The following is an 18,170-nucleotide window of genomic DNA, read 5'->3' as shown; positions in this document are numbered from 1 at the left end:
TTTTACCGGTGCAGCTGTTCCAGTGTTTACGGCATTGTTTATCAGCTCAGGAAACACACTGACCATTAATGTACAAGTTCATTCATCCCACGTGGCGCTACTCAGCCAATGAAGTCTCTGCATTGCAGGTGCGAAACGTCGCAGCTCTGTGTTCAGTAAACAGTTGAGAGGCGAGGGACGAGAGAACAGACCGTGGTCGGTCGGGGGACTGCTTTTATTGTCTGTACAGTGGGCCATTTACAATCGTTGCTAACAAGCTATCGTTAACGTCGTTACCATTGCGCGGGAGTATCAGCGACAATAAAGTGTTCAAACTTGTGAAATCAGCATTCAAATAAATGAAATCCGCGGAAATCCGCGGTAAATTCCCATCCCTGAAAAAAAGCGGAATTCCGCGAATTCGCGGAAAAATCACATCCCTGATATATACATACATATATAGAGTTGGACAAGACTTTCACAGCACTTTTCATACAGTGATGCGCTTCTATGGGAAACCTTTTTATGTACAGAATTGTACTGCTCTTGAAAGACAAATTTGTGTTCTCTGGCCTGCAAAAACATACCTTTGCACACAAAATGAGTACATTTTAACAATTTATTTCATGATATATATATATATGTCTGGGTGCTTTCTTTGTCCAGACTGTATATATTCTATGCTGTTCTCATCAACAGAACACTGATCTGCTTTATTATCTGTACACTGGGATTTGAGCCATGTGGGGAACGTGAAGTTATGTGAGAGTATGTCAGAAATATTTCCTGTTTCTCTGCGCTTATTTTGTATTTTCATTCTATTTATAATAATTTCAAACGTCTGAATAAAACAGCAAACAGAGCACATACCTGTGCAGTCCATGTTAAAGTCAAAGGGATTGGTAGGTCAGCTGAGCATTCAGGAGCCTCCGCAGGGTGCTGTGGATACAGTAGATGATTAATTTTGGTTCATAAATTAAGTCTCAATTTAAATGTAAAAGCTACCAAATCCTCATCATCCTTGGTTAAATAAATCTGGAAGAGAATGCCAGACATTGCAATTTTGAGCTGCTGTGATAATACATAAATTCAATAAAGAAGGCCCTGCCATTTAAATAGTATTTTCCTTCTAGCAGATCATTTTCACATAATTGTTCAATCCTGAAATAAACAAAAAGCTTAAAAACTGTACTACCGATATGTGTGTGTGTGTGTGTGTGTGTGTGTGTGTATATATGTACGTATGTATATATTAGGGCTGGGACTTTAACGCGTTAATTTCGATTAATTAATTACAGAAGAAATAACGCATTAAATAAATCAACACATTTAATCGCACCTTTCTCAGTTTCCTAATTTGTAGCACACCGGTAACACTGATGAACACTCCAGCCCAGTAGGTGGCAGTAATGAACCGTAAGTCTGTCTGCAGCATACAGTCTATGGTCTGCAGCCATGAAGTAGATACACAGGGCACAAGGAGGTTTGGTGAACAATGAAGGAAGACTAGACCACCTACAAAACGTCAATTGTCGCCACGCCTCCCTCACTGCCCGTCACTTCCTGTCTGGAGTATTGTAACTCATTCCTTGTTGGCCTCCCTCACAAATCCTTCCATAAACTTCAACTGGTTCAGAATTCAGCTGCCCATATCATCACTTGGATCCCCTCCAATTAACCACATCACTCCCGCCCTTCATCAGTTCCACTGGCTCACAGTTCAGTTCCGCATCCAATTGAAGGTTCCAAAACTCCTAGCCTTAAAAAGTTCTGTCTCCATAGACTCCAATTGTACACGGAAAAAAAACGAAAAACTTGATAGACCGCTTTTCTACGGCTCAGGATTTTTTTCCCGTTACTTTTCATGGTCAAAACAAGAGATCAGGTGGCTGATCTCAAAATAAATCAATACTGAATTATATATAGAGCGTTAAAGTTTTGCAAAGCCAGGGGGCAAGGTTACTTCATTGATAGTGTGGACTGGAATGATTGACAGGTCAGGCAGCCTAGACGCTCATTCCCCGTAAACTCTGTTCTCCTTGTTTGGATTTATTTCTGATATAATAACTGTTTGTTTATTTATCAGTGGAGCAGCAGAACATTTTCCACAGACAGTTTTTCTGTCTAGTTTTCTACCTTAGGCTGATTCTACCAGCAGACACTGAAAGAGGGAAGCAATTGAAATGAACAAGAAATTGCAGAAAATAAGGGTGGTCAAATATTTTTTTTTCTATGACTGTGTGTGTGTGTGTGTGTGTGTGTGACAGGTATGAATTGAGGTTTGGTTAGGGTTAGGGTAAGGATTAGGTTTAGGCAATCAGTTGTGATGGTTAAGGTTAGGGTAAGGCTCTAGGAAATGCATTACGCCTATGGATGTCCTCACTAAGATAGAAGTACAAACATATGTGTGTGTGTGTGTGTGTGTGTGTGTGTGTGTGTGTGTGTGTGTGTGTGTGTGTGTGTATATATATATATGCCTCCGCGACCCGGCCCCGGATAAGCGGAAGAAAATGGATGGATGGATGTATATATATATATATATATATATATATGTATATATGCGTTTACTTTACTCGACACTATGTGATGGCAAGTTGTAAAATTAGAGTAATTCAGCCTTACATGACATAACCATAAACTGGACCTGAAGAGGAACGCAGCTGTGTCATACTGCAAAAGACAGGATTGACTCTTTAGGTATGCTACATATGAATCCTCTTCTAAATTTATGGTTTAGAGACTGCGATGCTATTCCAGGTTGGAAATACTCAGCCATGGTGCAGAGTTTACTCGTGATATGTCTTCAAGCATATAAAAAATTTCACATTAACATGGACACAAAGTTAAAAAAAAAGATTTTCACAAAAACGAGTGTTTATAAAGAGATCGGCAGGGCACTGTTGCTGTCTTAATGAAATGAATATAGTTTAGTAACCATGAAAAGGCGCAATATTGGGTGTCTCGACATGCTGTAGCAGTTTGCATGTGCTGTATGAGTGATGCTGTTCTGCATTTAAAAAGTTTAAAGATTGGGTCTTTTTATAGCCACTGCAGAATCTAAATCAAAGAGTAAACTAAAAGAAATATTTTATGCTATATTTCTAAATTTAACAAATGAGTAATTCTAATGAAAGTAATTCCCCTGCTCACCAATGTTTTTGGCCTCTTACTAGCAATCAGCCGCTATGCATTGAAAACCATCTTTTATTGATGAATTTATAGTAGACTCTGGGATTATTGCTAGCTGGCTTTAATATGTTGCTAAAGTCTTATTAAGTCTTGCATAAGAAGTTTTGGTCACTGTATGAGCCAGACTTACTCTCACTGCTCACCTTCATCATCGCACTACTCTCTGTCCTTTCCTTGTTCTCATCCTCTCTCACTCCCCTGCTTTCCAAACCTCCATGTGTCCGTGCCAGTGCTGCCTCCTCCCTAGCTGTGCATGGTGAGGGATGACCTGGCGCTGGATCTGGCGGAAGCAGCTGGAGCACAGGGAGGACTCTGAGCTATTTTTACAAGGTGCCAGAGGGGCAAGGAGGGCCAGGTGGGCGCAGAGTGGGGTCCCACCACCCTCCCTTTTCCCCAGTGGATGTCATCTGAGCTTAGGCAAGCATCACCTCACTATGCCACCCACCATGCCCAGAATGTGCAACTTGACTCTGAGGGACTTCCACATCTGCCAGATGCTAGATGCTTCATTTTGATATAAATTTGAAGTCAAAGTCAGGGTTGAGAAACACAATATAACCTTTACATAGAAACAGGTTTCTGTTTTTAGTTTATACTTTAACTTCAACAGTTTCCTTTCTCCTTTTTTGTTTACAATGTCAAGTCAAAATAATACCAGCTGTCAGTGATATTGACTGAATATGACTACAAAATATGAGGACCCTGAAATCTTTGCAAGACTTACTAGGGTTTTAGGCAACTTTGTATTTTTTTTTTCTTTTTAGGACTGTTCTCTCCAATTATATTGCAAAGATCTAAAAACCTAAGTCAGATGGGGAGAGAAATTTGAGCAGGCAATTATTCTTTAAATGTCGTCTCCAGTCCTGTATTAAGACAGTAAAAAAAAAAAAAAAAAACACTCTGCTTTAAATAAACTGTCTCATCAATTTTTCCCACAAAAAAAGGGCAATTTATTACACTTACTGCAAAACTTTAGCTGCTCAAAATCAGATCTGTTCTTCACTACAAAGTCCACTCTTCTTGTGTGTGTGTGACACGTTAAAAGCGGCACTAAACGCTTCCTTGGGCATCTCACTGGCTTTGGATGTAAAAACAGCAAGATATGTTAAGCCTAAAGTTAGACTTCTCAGTGACATTTGCATTGCCATGGGAACCTGCATGGATGCAGTTAGTGATGCAGAAAATGCACAAGTATGTTTTTACACTTGGTGCTGATTTGCACAGCTGGTACTGCAGCTAAAACAACATTTATTGGAAAACTGCTTAGATGAATGTAATTAATCACAGACAAAATTCACCCAATAATAATAATTTCACTTTGATTTGGTCAGAAAAACAGATTTCCACATATTTATCATTATGCAACAGTGTCACACCTAAAGATCCTTGTTGCGTTATCAAGCTTAAATATGTGAAGTGTTTCAGAGCTTAAATGAGCAGCTGGCATGTTGGAAATATACACTTGCATTGAGAGTGCATTGAGCAAGAAAATCTATATATTAGCTAACAATTTTCTGTCAGTGTTTCTCTCTTGCATTATCAGAAACAGTGTTGCTTTTTACCAAAATACTTTTTTGTCTCCATTGTAACAACCTGTTCCTTTTCACCGAGGTAGTCGGCAAACGAATGGTGCATTTTGTGCCAAAGAAGGGTCGATGATATGTCGGATGCCCTGTGTTATGGGAGCACTCACAGAGTCCAGTGAAGAAAGCCTAGTTAACAAAGAAAGCTGGTAACCACTGATGTGATACAGATTATCTGTGATTCAAGTTTTAGATTTTGTGGAGCCAGCTTACAAAGAGACAGCCTGGCTATGTCAAATTTGCTTTATAGTACAATCCTCTAAATAAAAAAAAAAAGAACCAAACATATTTTTAAGAAGAAGAGGACAAAGGTAGGACTACACAGTAAGTTTTCTTGCCATTACTTTGCAAAAGCAGTCAGGTGAACCTTGAGTTTATTGAAGGGAGTTACAAGCGACATGAAAAATACTTTAAAGTTATCAGAATTCTAAATTATTTAAGTCTATTCAAATAGAGCCTTACCGTTATAGAGTCTATCATAGATGCCTCTACATTTCAATACTAAAATCAACCAAAATTACTGTGTTCCAGTGACAAAATGTCATTAAACACAAACTGTCACCTCTTATCTTTCAATATGGAGATCTCTGACATCCAAACATTTCAAACGCCCTGTAATACGCCAACATCCCACCAACACTACCATTCCATTTACTCGTACCTACACTAGGTAGAGGGTTTCTCTCAACAGTGGTGAGCAATGACAGCAGCTATGCAGATGAGTGTGGGTGTATCGGTTTTCTCTATGCATAGAAGAAGGTTTTCCATCATGCTGAGGTCTATGTGGAGATGTTTTATCTGTGCTACATCTCAGTCACAGCGGGTTATCATGTCTCTCCACACCCTCTCCAGTTTGACCTAGATTTAGGGGCACAGATGTAAATCACTGATTTTCTATCAGCAAATGGAACATCCCCATATGCGTTTTGTGAAGTCGGCTAGTTTGGATTTGTATTGGCTGTAGGTCAACATCAAGATGTAGAGTATTCCATTTGATGAATAATTTTCAGTGTGAAATTTATCCAGTCCTTACAGTAAACTGTGTGTTTCTCTGTATGCAGGACCGTGCAGGGTGTGTCTTACCTTCGACTTGAGTTTAATAGTTAGAATGTGCTGCCTTGCAGAAGAGTCCTCCGCTTTCATTCTCAGCATTCGGAATTCCGTGTCTATGAAGAGCAGCCTGAAGATGGACATACACAACACAATAAATCAACATCTATTCATAGAGAAGAGTATGCACAACAGTGTAAACTGACAGCAGCAATAATCCTCCATTAATCACAGCTGCAGAGTGCAATATTGAGACATCAACTCTACCTTGACATTTATCACTCTAGGTACCAATGCAGTGACATTACATCAGTCTACAACACGCCCAAATCCAGCAGGATGTAACTGCAGGCTGCTCTCCTTTGATTCATCTCCATCAAGTTCTTAAAGAATTTTTTAAAAGCATTTTTGCCCCTATTAGATAAGTTGTGTAGAAAAAGACACAGGAAACATGGGGACAGTAAGCAAGGTCAAACTGGATAAGGGCTAAGGGAGAGCTTTACTGGAAAATATAACACATTCAATCAAGTTGAGGCAGAGAGTATTATATCGATGAGTCATCATGAAAACACCTTGAATCTTGAACTTAAAGCTGCTGTCCGGAGTTGCCGTTTGTTTTCAATTTATGTATCATTTTTTAACATACTTAAATGTGTTAGTCTAGTTCGATACTATAATATAATGTTAGTATGACGCGATATGAAAATTTATTCATGAGCTCCGCCTTCCTCTCATAGACCCCCATGTTATTCCAAAAAGCGCCAGTCGCTGCCGACCAATCAAGTTCGAGCTTCAGCTTTGTCATGCTGTCAATCAACGGTTACGCGCACAGCAAGCAAGCCCATGCAGAGGTGGGCGAGCAACGCACTACGCAACCGCGCGCACATTTGTTTTGCTTGTGGAGGAGAGAGCATCAGGGATCAGCAACTTCCAGAAAAGTTACCAATCCCACGGCTTGTCAGGCCAAGAGACTGCAGGATATTTCTTGGCTCGGGGTGCTCGCGTCGCTCCCCGACCACGGCCTCCATAGCCCGCCTGACGGCTTCGTTTAGATGCCCGACCTCTGGAGGAAGATGTTGGGGCGTCTGGGACATACTTTTCGTCAGAGGAGTCATGCAATTCTGAACTCTAGATAGAAATAAATAAACAATGTAACTCATATACACGCGTAAATGCACTAAGTTTGATAAACAACGTCATCGAGAAGGATACACGAGTGTAATCACATATTGAAACTTTACTCGTTTGTCCTAGCAGATTCATGTTATTTTGGTATTAGGACAAGTTAGACTCAATGCAGCATTCTAACGTAATTCCTTTATTATTTACTAAATGTACTAAATGTAGAAGAGTGGAAAACAGCAAAACAGGCAAGATGCTGCAGCACTCCGGGCACCACTCTCATGTACTGCGCGCGTGCACAAATAAAGGGGCGAAATCAGACGGAGGGAGGGTGGGACCAACAGCGTTTTGGGAGACGCTGCGATTCAAACTCCGGACAGCAGCTTTAATAATAAACATTTAAGCAAACACACTGACTGTATGTGCACTCTGTTAGTAATACAACAGCAACTAATCTGAAGGATAAAACTGTAGTGGAAATTCTGGAATGTGTGGTCATAAAACACAAAATACTAGCTGTCAGGAGCAACAACAACACTGACTCCTTGATCAGATTGTGACAGTTTAAGAGCCAGATATGTTTTTAGGGACTGGCGGAGACCAAACCCAAGCTACAAAAGGATTGGAATTACATTTGTGAGCTCACTAAAAACACAATACTTTATGAACTGTAATGTTGCACTAAATCTGCAGGATGTGCAAACTGGCCAGTTTTTGCTTATCAGCCATGTCAACTTTTACAAGGCCATGGATGTATCCAACATGCATGTCACATTTAGTTTGTAGTGGAGTTTTTGATATCAAGCCTCAATAAACTGACATTTGCTGCCCAGCACTTTCAAAGGTTAATTAACCCCTTACGCTATGTCAAGTCGCACAACTGACAGCCTGACATATACTCTAACTGTATTACTTAATGATGCAAATTGTGAACAGTTTTCTTCTCTGACTGGGTATGTAAATAAAATATAATTATTTTTCTTTGAGTTCTACAAGTTGTGAACGGTAGAAACATTAGCAGCCACATTGCTGTTTTCTGCTGACACTAAGCTGCTGGCCTGCATTAAGAAAAGATATACTTTATTGCTCCTTAAACGGACATTATTTGTAACAGTAGCATGTTAACATAGACAACCGAGACAACAGAGAAAGAGGAGTGAGGGGAGGTGGGACTGAGTTGATGGAAGTCACCAGAGCTGGTGGGGGACAGAAGAGGGGCAAGCTTGAGAGGATGAAAGTAGAAGTTTGGGTTGAAGGAGGAGGGTGGGAGGAGATGGTCAACCTGGTGGTCTCCAGTGTCAGCGTGTGCAGTCAGAGGAATGTAAACAATGGCAACAATCACAGTGAACTCCCGTGGCAGATAGTATGCTCCCAGACTAACTGCTAACAGTTCAATGTCCCTGCTACATAACTGTTCTTCGATGGTAACTTGTGCAGGGTTGCAACATCTGTCATTCACAAGCAGAGCAAGTCCTCCATCTCTCCTCTTACTGCATGCTGTGGCATCCCAGTCCGCTTGCACAGTCCAGAAGCTATTGACTCTGGTGTTATTCTCGGTAATAGTCTTTCAGCCATGTTTCTGTGTAAAAATATGAGGCTGCTTTCCTGGTAGAGTCTTTGACTTCTGACGAGTGTCTCAAACTCTCTCATCTTATTTGTCATGGAGCAAATATTTTCCATGAATAACAAACGAAAGAGCCGGTCTATAAGCCTCTCTCCAAACTCTCTCCCCCTTCCTCCTGTTCCTTTTTACACCAGCTCATTTTCCTCTACGTCTCTTCTGTAGTAATTCCTTCAGAAAATCATGTCTCATCCCAGCAGTTTTGGAGAGCTCAGCAAGATCAAGAAGCTCTTTTCAGAGTAAACAATAGCCGGCCGGCTTCTTTGCTCTGCACGGACAACTCCACTGAGCAACGGTAACAGCAACCTTTGCGACGGTAACCTTTCTGCTCCATTCTCGCTTCCCACTCCTCCAAGACAATCAAAAAAAAAATGAAATAAAAAACATTTAAATCGCCAACAGTTGCAAAATCATTTGGCATCAAGAAAAAAAAACACTAAACTGAATAACACAGGGCTAAAAAGCTGCTGTAGCAGGCTGCCGCATCACTGGCACCATTTTGTTATAGATTAACACTGGAAGATCCTACTTCACCATTAGCATGCAGTGGGTACTAAATTGGATACATGCCAAACAGCTCAGAGGAATTCTTACAACTGCGTGCTGTGTTTATTAACATAATTGTTGTAGTTAGCAGACCACACAGGTAGCATGAACATCCATCATGTACATCTAAGTATTTAGTCAGCGAGACCCCAGCAAAGTGGTCTACAGGTGGTTTCATGACACCAATGTTGCACACCATACTATCCATTTAGATCGACAATGTCCTACAATTACAATATGGGCATAATTTCTCAACACCAGATCAGAATGTGACAAATGTTTTAGTGATTCTGTCAAGACTGCTGTCGACAATGCCTGGAAGCTCGATTAAAAACATTTGAACAAACTTCGTTCAACACTTCTCTGCCACTGCATACATAGAAATAATGTAATACTAACACCAGTTGCTTTGGCAGAAAAAGCAGTGGCATTTAACTTATCAGAAAATGATATGTCTCTGTATGACCTTAGGCTGAGTTCACTTTTTTAAGCTACAGTCAACTTGTAAATCAGACCCTCTCCTTTCAGAGCTAATTATAACCTATTGAGGCTAAGGACATAACAGTGACGTGGCTGGAGCATTCACCAACACTGCTGTCAGATTTACTGCTCCTTCTGCTGCTCCAGCACACTGTGAAGGAGTCAGTTCCTCCCCCTCACCAGTCCATCTCCAGTCTACTGAGACCCAAAGACAAAAGACTGATCTGAGACAAAGGATTTCAACAGTCCTCCTCCAGATTTACAGTACATTACGATGGACGCTCTGTGCTGAGGCTGACATGGCTGTATATCTGCTGAGGATTTATGGAGTGTGTTAGAAAGGAGTGATGTGAGCAGGGAATGACACACACACTTAGGGAAGTGATGGAATGATGGGAGACGGTGTCCGATGGGCCCAACTCATAAAAGTGTCTGTTCACTCACACACTTGTAATCAAATGCCGGGGAAGGGCAACAGTGCTTGAATGCCATACGCACACTAACATCTATACATTCAAGCATGCAATGTCAATGATCGTGCCAATTCGACACAGACATATCTTTTCTTGTAAGCACCAATATCAGTTCTACCTGTAAACAGCAGACTAAGGTAATCTAGCAGTATAGAACGTCTTGAACAGACTGCACTCAGGATACTTTAAAACCAGGGGGGAACATTCACAAAGAGTACAGACTCATAAAAAAAAAATCGCTGCTGCTAACAGCAATAAATACACAAATCTCTCAACCACGACCAGTTAATAGACCTATGCAAGTGAAGAAAGTGACAAGCATCCAAACGAACAAATCAATGAGTAAGAAGTGGAATCGTTGAACTAAAATGCCCATGATTTGCAGAAGGCATGAATAAAAGAAAACTGGTTCACTCAAAAGGAAAATATGCTTCTCTTTAATCCTATTTCAGCCATGACACCTAAGTAAATCACTGAATACACCATTTTACTGAATTTCTGCAGTACTGGTCAGTTAGATCTAATGGGCAAAGTCATCGTACAGCATTTGCAGGTTTTACCAAGCAAAATGTTAGTCATTAGAACATATTTTTAAAGCTGTCATGGAATAAATGAATATTTTACCTTCAACTGTTCTACACGTACGACTATGCATAGGTAGTAACAGTGGTTGTATTACTAAGATAAGCTATGTGAACATGAGCATGTGTCTGCATATGCTGGGAATGTTGATAGAGTTGGGTTGACTGGCACTTTAGTCAGTCCAAATCAAACACAAATTTGCTTTTTCAATCCAAATCCTCCTCTATACCTTGTTGAATCGAATGCCCTTTTCTGGCTGAGCACACAGAAACACTAGCTGTGCATGGAAGTTCAACTGAGGCATTGACCTGAAACTGCACAATAAGATTAAAGCATTTTTGGTATTGGAGGGCACTGAAAACACTCATCGTTAAAGTGTGGTGATACTAATGAATTGTTACACAATATGAAACTTTCTGCTTCAGGTATTCACATCAAAAGAGGCATTGTTCAAAAATGGCTCTGGAATATTTGGAATATCACAATATTAACTCATGCATGTGTTAAGCTCAGATTCAAGAAAAGATCAGAGAAACGTTTCCTTTTCAGCAAACGAATGTGAAAACAACATTCTGGTGTCGACCTCTGCTGACAAGCAAGATACCAAAAAAATGTATTACACACTCAAAAATGATACAAATACAATGCATGACAGAGTGCACATTAAAGTAGTACTGGCCTGGCTGAGTATTGGATCCAATACTCAGCATTACCGGAAAATATTAATAGTTTTAACAATTTCTAGTAAGAAACAATTTAAAATTAACTACCATGCAAAATCAAACCAACAGCACCATCTGATTGGCTAACAGCCTATTAACTTTGATAGGTGAAAAGCTCTCTTTTAATTGAACATATGTAACACATAAACAGAGGTCTTGTGATTCAATTTTGAGTTGGAGTTTGTGAGATTTTCTTTTTTTACTTCAAATGTATATCAGTTCCAAAAATAAATTATTGATCTCCTTGCTATCTAATTATCAGAATCTATCTTGAAAACAGGCATCACTGGAATGAGGATGTTTAACCCTGCAGAGCAGAACTTTTGTTTCTTCTGTCTGTTCTTTTGGCAGCGAGAATAATGGCACATACATGTAACTTATGCCTCGCCACTGACCACTTTCTTTTTTACACTGAAAATCTTCCTCTTCTACTCCTATATACTAAATAACAAAAAGATTACCAAGTACAAAACGCAAAGTGTATAGTGTGTGTCTAAGTGTTTGTGTAAAGTGTCTAAGTCTATACCAAGGAATAGTGTCAAAAAATAAATAAATTGCACAAGTACAAAATGTAAACTAAATAACAAGAAACACTTGAACAGAAAGTGCACTGAAAGTAATTGAAAGTAAATTACTCCTCTAATCCTTTGGTGTAAATGCAATCACAAATGGTACTGGGGGTTATGCAGTTCCAGTAAGTAATGAGAATGTCCCAGTTAGCACAGGTTTGACTCTTGACAAAGAGTATCTGTAGTGAAAAAGGTACTGGTGCATGGCAACACACACATTTCCATCTTCATCCTCTGGGGTCTTACGGCCAGGATAGTATGGACTAGATACCACCCCTACTTGGCCATGATGGAAACAGCGTGACAGTCAGATGCCCTGCTGGGAAGACTGATGAGAGCATCCCATTTGCAACTTCACAGCCAAGTGAGCCGCTTCCAGACAGCACAAGCCATGCCCACTTCAGTGTGCACATGTCTCAGAATTTTTTTTTGTGTGCTGACAAAGTGATTCATGAATGGTGAGATCAATGCATACATGTTTCTTGTGCATGCTGCATAAAAATACACATGCAAAATAATGGCATACACAATATACCACGGAGAGAATAGAGAACGACGTAAAGTAAATAATGTATGTGCAAATCAAGAAGACAAAAAAACATGTTAATTTTATAAAGTATAGAGACCTATATAACCATTAGCCTGGTTTACAGTTTAACTGTGCTAACCAGGACATTCTCATTACTTACTGTAACTGCAGCACTCCCAATACCATTTGTGATCACATTTATATCAAAGGATTAGAGGAGTAATTTATTAGCTGGCCTAATAAACAAAGATGACGAAAAAAAAAATCCATGTTGGAAATGCTGCAATCCCTCAGCTCTGGGCCTGGTCGGCCCACAAGAGCCCTGCTGTCTGAGAGCTGTTATAACTGGCCTCAGAAGTGCACCAACCCAGTGTGACAGAGTGATAACACTGGGATAAGAAGAGACAACTCTCTGCACGGTCACCAAGAGGCTGTGAACATGGAGTGCCAGCTGTGCCCATAATGAGCCCCGGCGCTTCCAGGGCCACATTTTGGGGCCACCTACTGATGGCAGCTGACCTCCTTGACCTCATTTTCCATTAATTAACACATGGTTTGCCATCTCTAGCCAATTAAGATGACCACACTCTCAAATGCACAAATGAAGACATGCGGGGAGCAAGAAGAGAGAAAAACTCACTTACCTGGCCCAATCAGCAGACAGAATTACAGCTGAAAACCCCTGGTGGCTATTAGCACGGCCCATACCAATTAAGACGCTAAGCGAATCTCGAGTGCTTTGGAGATTGAGGCCCACTGTGTATAATGCCTCCTAACCGTAACACGACACTGAAAATGATGTTGGTCCCATTTCCAGCATAAAGCATACCTTCACCCCCCTTCTCCTATTAAAACCTGAGAGTCTTCAATTAGAGCCATTTGCATTTTGCTAATATCATAATTGTAGTCGCGGTCATTAATAGGAAAGTGGAAAATGAGTGTCGTAGTCAAGGCTTAATCCGAGCTGGGGGAGAATAGATATCTTCCTACTAACCACCTCCACCCCCTCCTTGCTCTCTCCTGACAAGTGGAGACAACGGTATTAGCTGGGCCTGTCACCACACGTGGGCTGAGCATTATTAAATGTGACCTGGATTTAACTATAACTCAATAACTAAAAATAAGGAAGTCATTAAGAGCCATTTGTTAATGTGAGCTGTGTTGTTGCAGGCTCTCCAATCAGTTTAGGCAAAAAAAAGAATAAGGAAAATACAGGGATTGCTCCATATAGCAGTGTAAAGCTGTGGAGGCTTCTATCCATATATAAACCTCAGTAAGTTAATCTTATCTCTGGGGAAAATGCATATACCTGAAGTTTTTATATTGTGTCTTTTGTGCCATTAAACTCCAAGGAAGCAGCACAAGCTGTAAAGCTTCCACAGAGCAAAGGGAACCCAGAGTTGATATCTGGATCATTGTGAAAGAAGCTCTATCGGCATGCAATTCCACAGGCAAATTGCTTCCATAGTATCCTGGGACCATGTAAGTGGGGAACAGAACCATGTTACCATGTTGTTCATTAAGAAAAAATAATTGTTTGATTATCACCCGGTTTTCTCTGTAAGCCAATTTAAACAACTATTTACACTGAGTGGGGATTGATTCTGCAGTATTCCAGCTTATTGCGCCAACACTGATCATAGCTACAGCGCCTCTTTAAAGCCTCTTGAAAACCACATGATTAATCCCATGGACTTTATTCAGATAAAATTTGTGGAATTTATCAAGTAAAAATATAAGCCTGCTTTGTGGTTTATCAGCACCTGCCTAAATTTTGTTGTGTGCTTTTGGAGTCACAATAAAATAAAATAAGCAGGCAGATAACATTAAGTTAGTTCACACTTTTTCACACAACAAATCAGTCATGTGATCTCTCTCTCATCCTGTGCTTCAGCTGAGAAGTGAGGGGAGAAAGATCATGTCTGAACCAGTGTGTACATGATTAGTGAACATGCACTGCTGTGACTAGCTGGGTTTCCCTTACAGTTTTTCGCAAAATAAAAGCAATATTTCTAAAATTTCAACAAAGTATATTTGCGCTTTGAATGTGTTTCTATTGAAGGTTGTTCTGGGCAGAAGCATCGTAACTCTCGTAAAATATCATCCCGTGAGCTTTCACTGCAGGAAGATGGATGCCCAAAACCTGTTTCTATCTCCTTATAACACTTTGCATTCCAGTGTTTCCCCTGGGTTGAAATGGCTGTGAGGTGGTGGGGTCACTTTCAGCTGAAAGTTGTTGACGGCGGGTGGGGGTGGGGGGTGGGATTATATATACTATCGGGCCCTCCCCGCCGCAGCCGCGCACCCCCCCTTGCGGACGGTCTCGTTGGTCAGGCGGGTTTTGCACTGCACTTTTTTTTTTTTTTTGCCGCGGACCAGTGAGGCGGCAATGTCGGCAGAATTTTAATGAGGCGGTGGCCTATACCGACGAGGCGGGCCGCCTCGCTGATTATATGGGAGGGGAAACACTGCATTCCTCTGCTGTTTGCTGTCTAGTACTGCAGTGATGTTTTTCTCAAGAATAATGGCAAGAAAAGTCTCAGTCTCCTCTTCTGTCCACACGTACCGCGCCATGTTTACTCCAAGAGAACTGGTCATGTGACCAGGTACGTCACGTCCGGTGAGCTATAATTGCGGAAAAAGTGTTTCCATTGCGATTTGCGAAATTTTTCAATATCGAAACGTCTGAAAAACCTCATGAGAGCGTAAAAACTTTTTTGCGATATTTTAGTCCTTTTTCGAAATTCAGGGGTTTCCATTACCAGTTTATTATTGCGCTATTTACATTTTGCGCATATCTAAGGGTAATGGAAACCCAGCTACTGAGACTTATTGTTAAAATCAATTACTGGACCTTACTTTTCAAGACACACAGAGTCCAAAATATTCATCCATCCATCCGTTCTTTATACACCGCTTTATCTTCACTAGGGTCGCGGGGGGTGCTGGAGCCTATCCCAGCTGACTCGGGCAAAGGCAGGGGACACCCTGGACAGGTCGCCAGTCTGTCGCAGGGCTACATAAACAGACAAACAATCACACTCACACCTACAGGCAATTCAGAGTAACTAATTCACCTCAGCATATTTTTGGACTGTGGGAGGAAGCCAGAGTACCCAGAGAAAACCCACGCATGCACATGGAGAACATGCAAACTCCATGCAGAAAGATCCCAGGCCCACCCCGGGATTTGAACCGGAGATCTTCTTGCTGCAAGGCGAACGTGCTAACCCCTACCCACTGTGCAGCCCGAGTCCAAAACAGAGTTGGACAATCATCTATATGAAGGGTGACCAAAAAGTTCAAAAATTGTTCGTGGTTCCATGTGCATAGAGTGAACCACTGTTAGGTTATATGCAACATGTATGAGTAGTAACTGTCACATGTCAGGAGACCTTGTGACACTGTACTATCAACATCAGGTGTGTCACCTGTGTTACACTTTTTGTGACCACTGGCAGGTCCACATGTGAGATTTCTTCACGGAGCAGAAAGCAAACATTAATTTTGGGTCAGTCAGCAGCCAGAATGATTGAGCCTTCAAGTTGAGGACCATCACAAGTGAGGAGGGGTGGGTCTGAAGTTACTACTAACAAGCCAAACGCCAGTTTTTTCACAGTGGAAGAGGTGCAGTTTCCCAAACTGGCCAAGAACCGTCAGGTCTGGACTGCACAGCAGCTTTTGTCATTGTTATCTTCAACATTAACATTCAGAACAAAAACCCTGAACTGTGGCATGGATATTTATTACTCCACAGCAGACCTATACACCAGATTTGTGTCTCTGAGACTTCTTCCTCAAGATGACATTCAAACAGAAGGTTCACCAATTTGACATAGTTTAGGAGATTCAGCGTTCCATTGCAGATTGTCCTTGAAAGGTTTATGTGACAGGACTTACAGGGAACATTACAAGCGTTGCAGAAACTGCTGCACCAGGAGACAACTGTGATGGGGATGGTGACCACATTTAAATCAGGTAGTTTCTGATTTTAACAGTCACAGTTTGAACTTTTTGATCTCCTCTCTTATTTTCAGATCATCAGTCAGTCACTTAATTGTTTAGTGACTCAATGCATTCTGCAGGAGTTCCCAAGTGCTCATGATTGCGTTACTGCCACAGAGGAACCTTTCTGATCAATGAAAATAAGTCTCTCAGTAACAGACAAGGATCTGTAGGATCTGTCAATCAGCTGGAAATTTCCACTGTCACAGATGATGGCCTCAAACAATGTGTGTCAGAATTGTCAAAATACTTCTTCTAACATGGTATATTTCTTCTCTATGTGATTTCTTGATTGGAAGTAAATTAAATGACCACTCAATCTGTGAGAAACATCACAAGCCCTAGTTCCTTGTTTGATTTATGGATTGTAAATAAATGTGCATAAACCTTTAATGAGGTCACCTGTAGCTATCCTGAAATTCAAAATGATATTGCCTCATGCTTTGCATAGTGATATACTGATTTCGATATTTCAGAAATGCACTAAGCTACAGACAACACAGGTACACCACCTGTCAAAGTGATTTGTACAACTAGCAAACGAGGTGGTAACAGCCAACTTTCCCACATTTCACAGCTTAACGATTAATGTTCCATTAAAACCTGGTTCCAGAGATGTGCTAGTGCTCCTAGTGGCCCACTTACTTGTCCCACCCAAGGGTCTCCATCTCAGAGATGAGCTGAGAGTAATACTGCGGAGGCGGAATGGAGCGGGACTCAGGGCGGCTCTTCAGACCCACTTCCTGCAACGACACGTAAAACACTTCTTATTTTAAGCTCAGATTTCTAGGCATATTTTTGCACAATTTCACCACTGTAAACCACAATCTCTCTAATAAAAGTAAACAAAGTAAATACAGCTAAACTGAATCTGGGCCAGTAAGTCGTATGTATTTGTTTTGTGGCATACTCATAGGCGTTTTCATTAATCTAACAAAAATATACATGTACATGTGTGTCTCACAATCATGGCTATTGATAGTGCCCGAAGGTTCCCATTTACTTCCTACTCATAAAGCAACAATGTCAAAATGATCGTGCTAACCACTGTGTCATTCTCCTCCTTACCAAGACAGTCTTTAGCTCCAGAATGAAACTGACAAGATCAGCCGACTGCTGCAGCCTCTGCGAGAAGTCAAACAAGTGAGAAAAGACATCCTTGAATGGAAGGATAATGAAGTGACAGTGTCTATTTTTTTCCTCTAGCCAGCCATTCAAATCAAACACAGTGTTTGTGATTAATGGGGGCTGCCACTAGCTTTAATAATTAATGATAGCTTAAAGGCTGTGAAAATAATGAACTTTGCAGCCCGGGGTGAAATATCAATCTCATCCAAATAACCCTGAGGGGCCACATAACAAATAGGGACATTTTCCAGGCGATGTTAATTAAACAGTGAAAAATATTTTTCTCTGCTTCTGAGTGAGGCGAGCCTGACGGGTGACAGAGAGTGCAGGAACGACGCCAAGCACGATACAGCCAACACAATGGAGCCAAAATGACTTGACAAAAATATATATTAAACACACAGCAAACAAAATGATCGCAATCAGAGATGGCAGACACAACCTATCACTAAATAATATGAAGCAACAGGAACTGTATTACAACACGTTTACCTGCTTCACTATATGCTCATATCCACGCAACAAGTGCCTTAACTGCCAACAGCAGTGCAGCCTGCAAGGACAATATCAGCAATATCAAAGATTGTTACAG

At 40.9% G+C, this 18,170-nt stretch overlaps 1 protein-coding gene across 2 annotated transcripts in view; it reads right to left on the bottom strand.

The window, feature by feature from the left end:
- fancl (FA complementation group L) overlaps nucleotides 1–18,170 on the bottom strand; it is a 40,241-nt gene that overhangs the window by 20,422 nt on the left and 1,649 nt on the right. For both annotated transcript variants that reach the window (XM_022206813.2, XM_051959658.1), the window contains 5 exons: nucleotides 18,071–18,131; nucleotides 17,519–17,575; nucleotides 17,096–17,193; nucleotides 5,835–5,931; nucleotides 850–918 (listed from right to left, as the gene is read on the bottom strand). In XM_022206813.2, coding sequence (XP_022062505.1) covers nucleotides 850–918; nucleotides 5,835–5,931; nucleotides 17,096–17,193; nucleotides 17,519–17,575; nucleotides 18,071–18,131 — 382 coding nt within the window. The remainder of the gene's footprint in view (nucleotides 1–849; nucleotides 919–5,834; nucleotides 5,932–17,095; nucleotides 17,194–17,518; nucleotides 17,576–18,070; nucleotides 18,132–18,170) is intronic.

This window comes from Acanthochromis polyacanthus, chromosome 15, assembly GCF_021347895.1.
Source record: "Acanthochromis polyacanthus isolate Apoly-LR-REF ecotype Palm Island chromosome 15, KAUST_Apoly_ChrSc, whole genome shotgun sequence".
In the NCBI taxonomy this organism is placed as follows: domain Eukaryota; kingdom Metazoa; phylum Chordata; class Actinopteri; family Pomacentridae; genus Acanthochromis; species Acanthochromis polyacanthus.
This window is presented reverse-complemented; position numbering and strand designations above follow the sequence as displayed.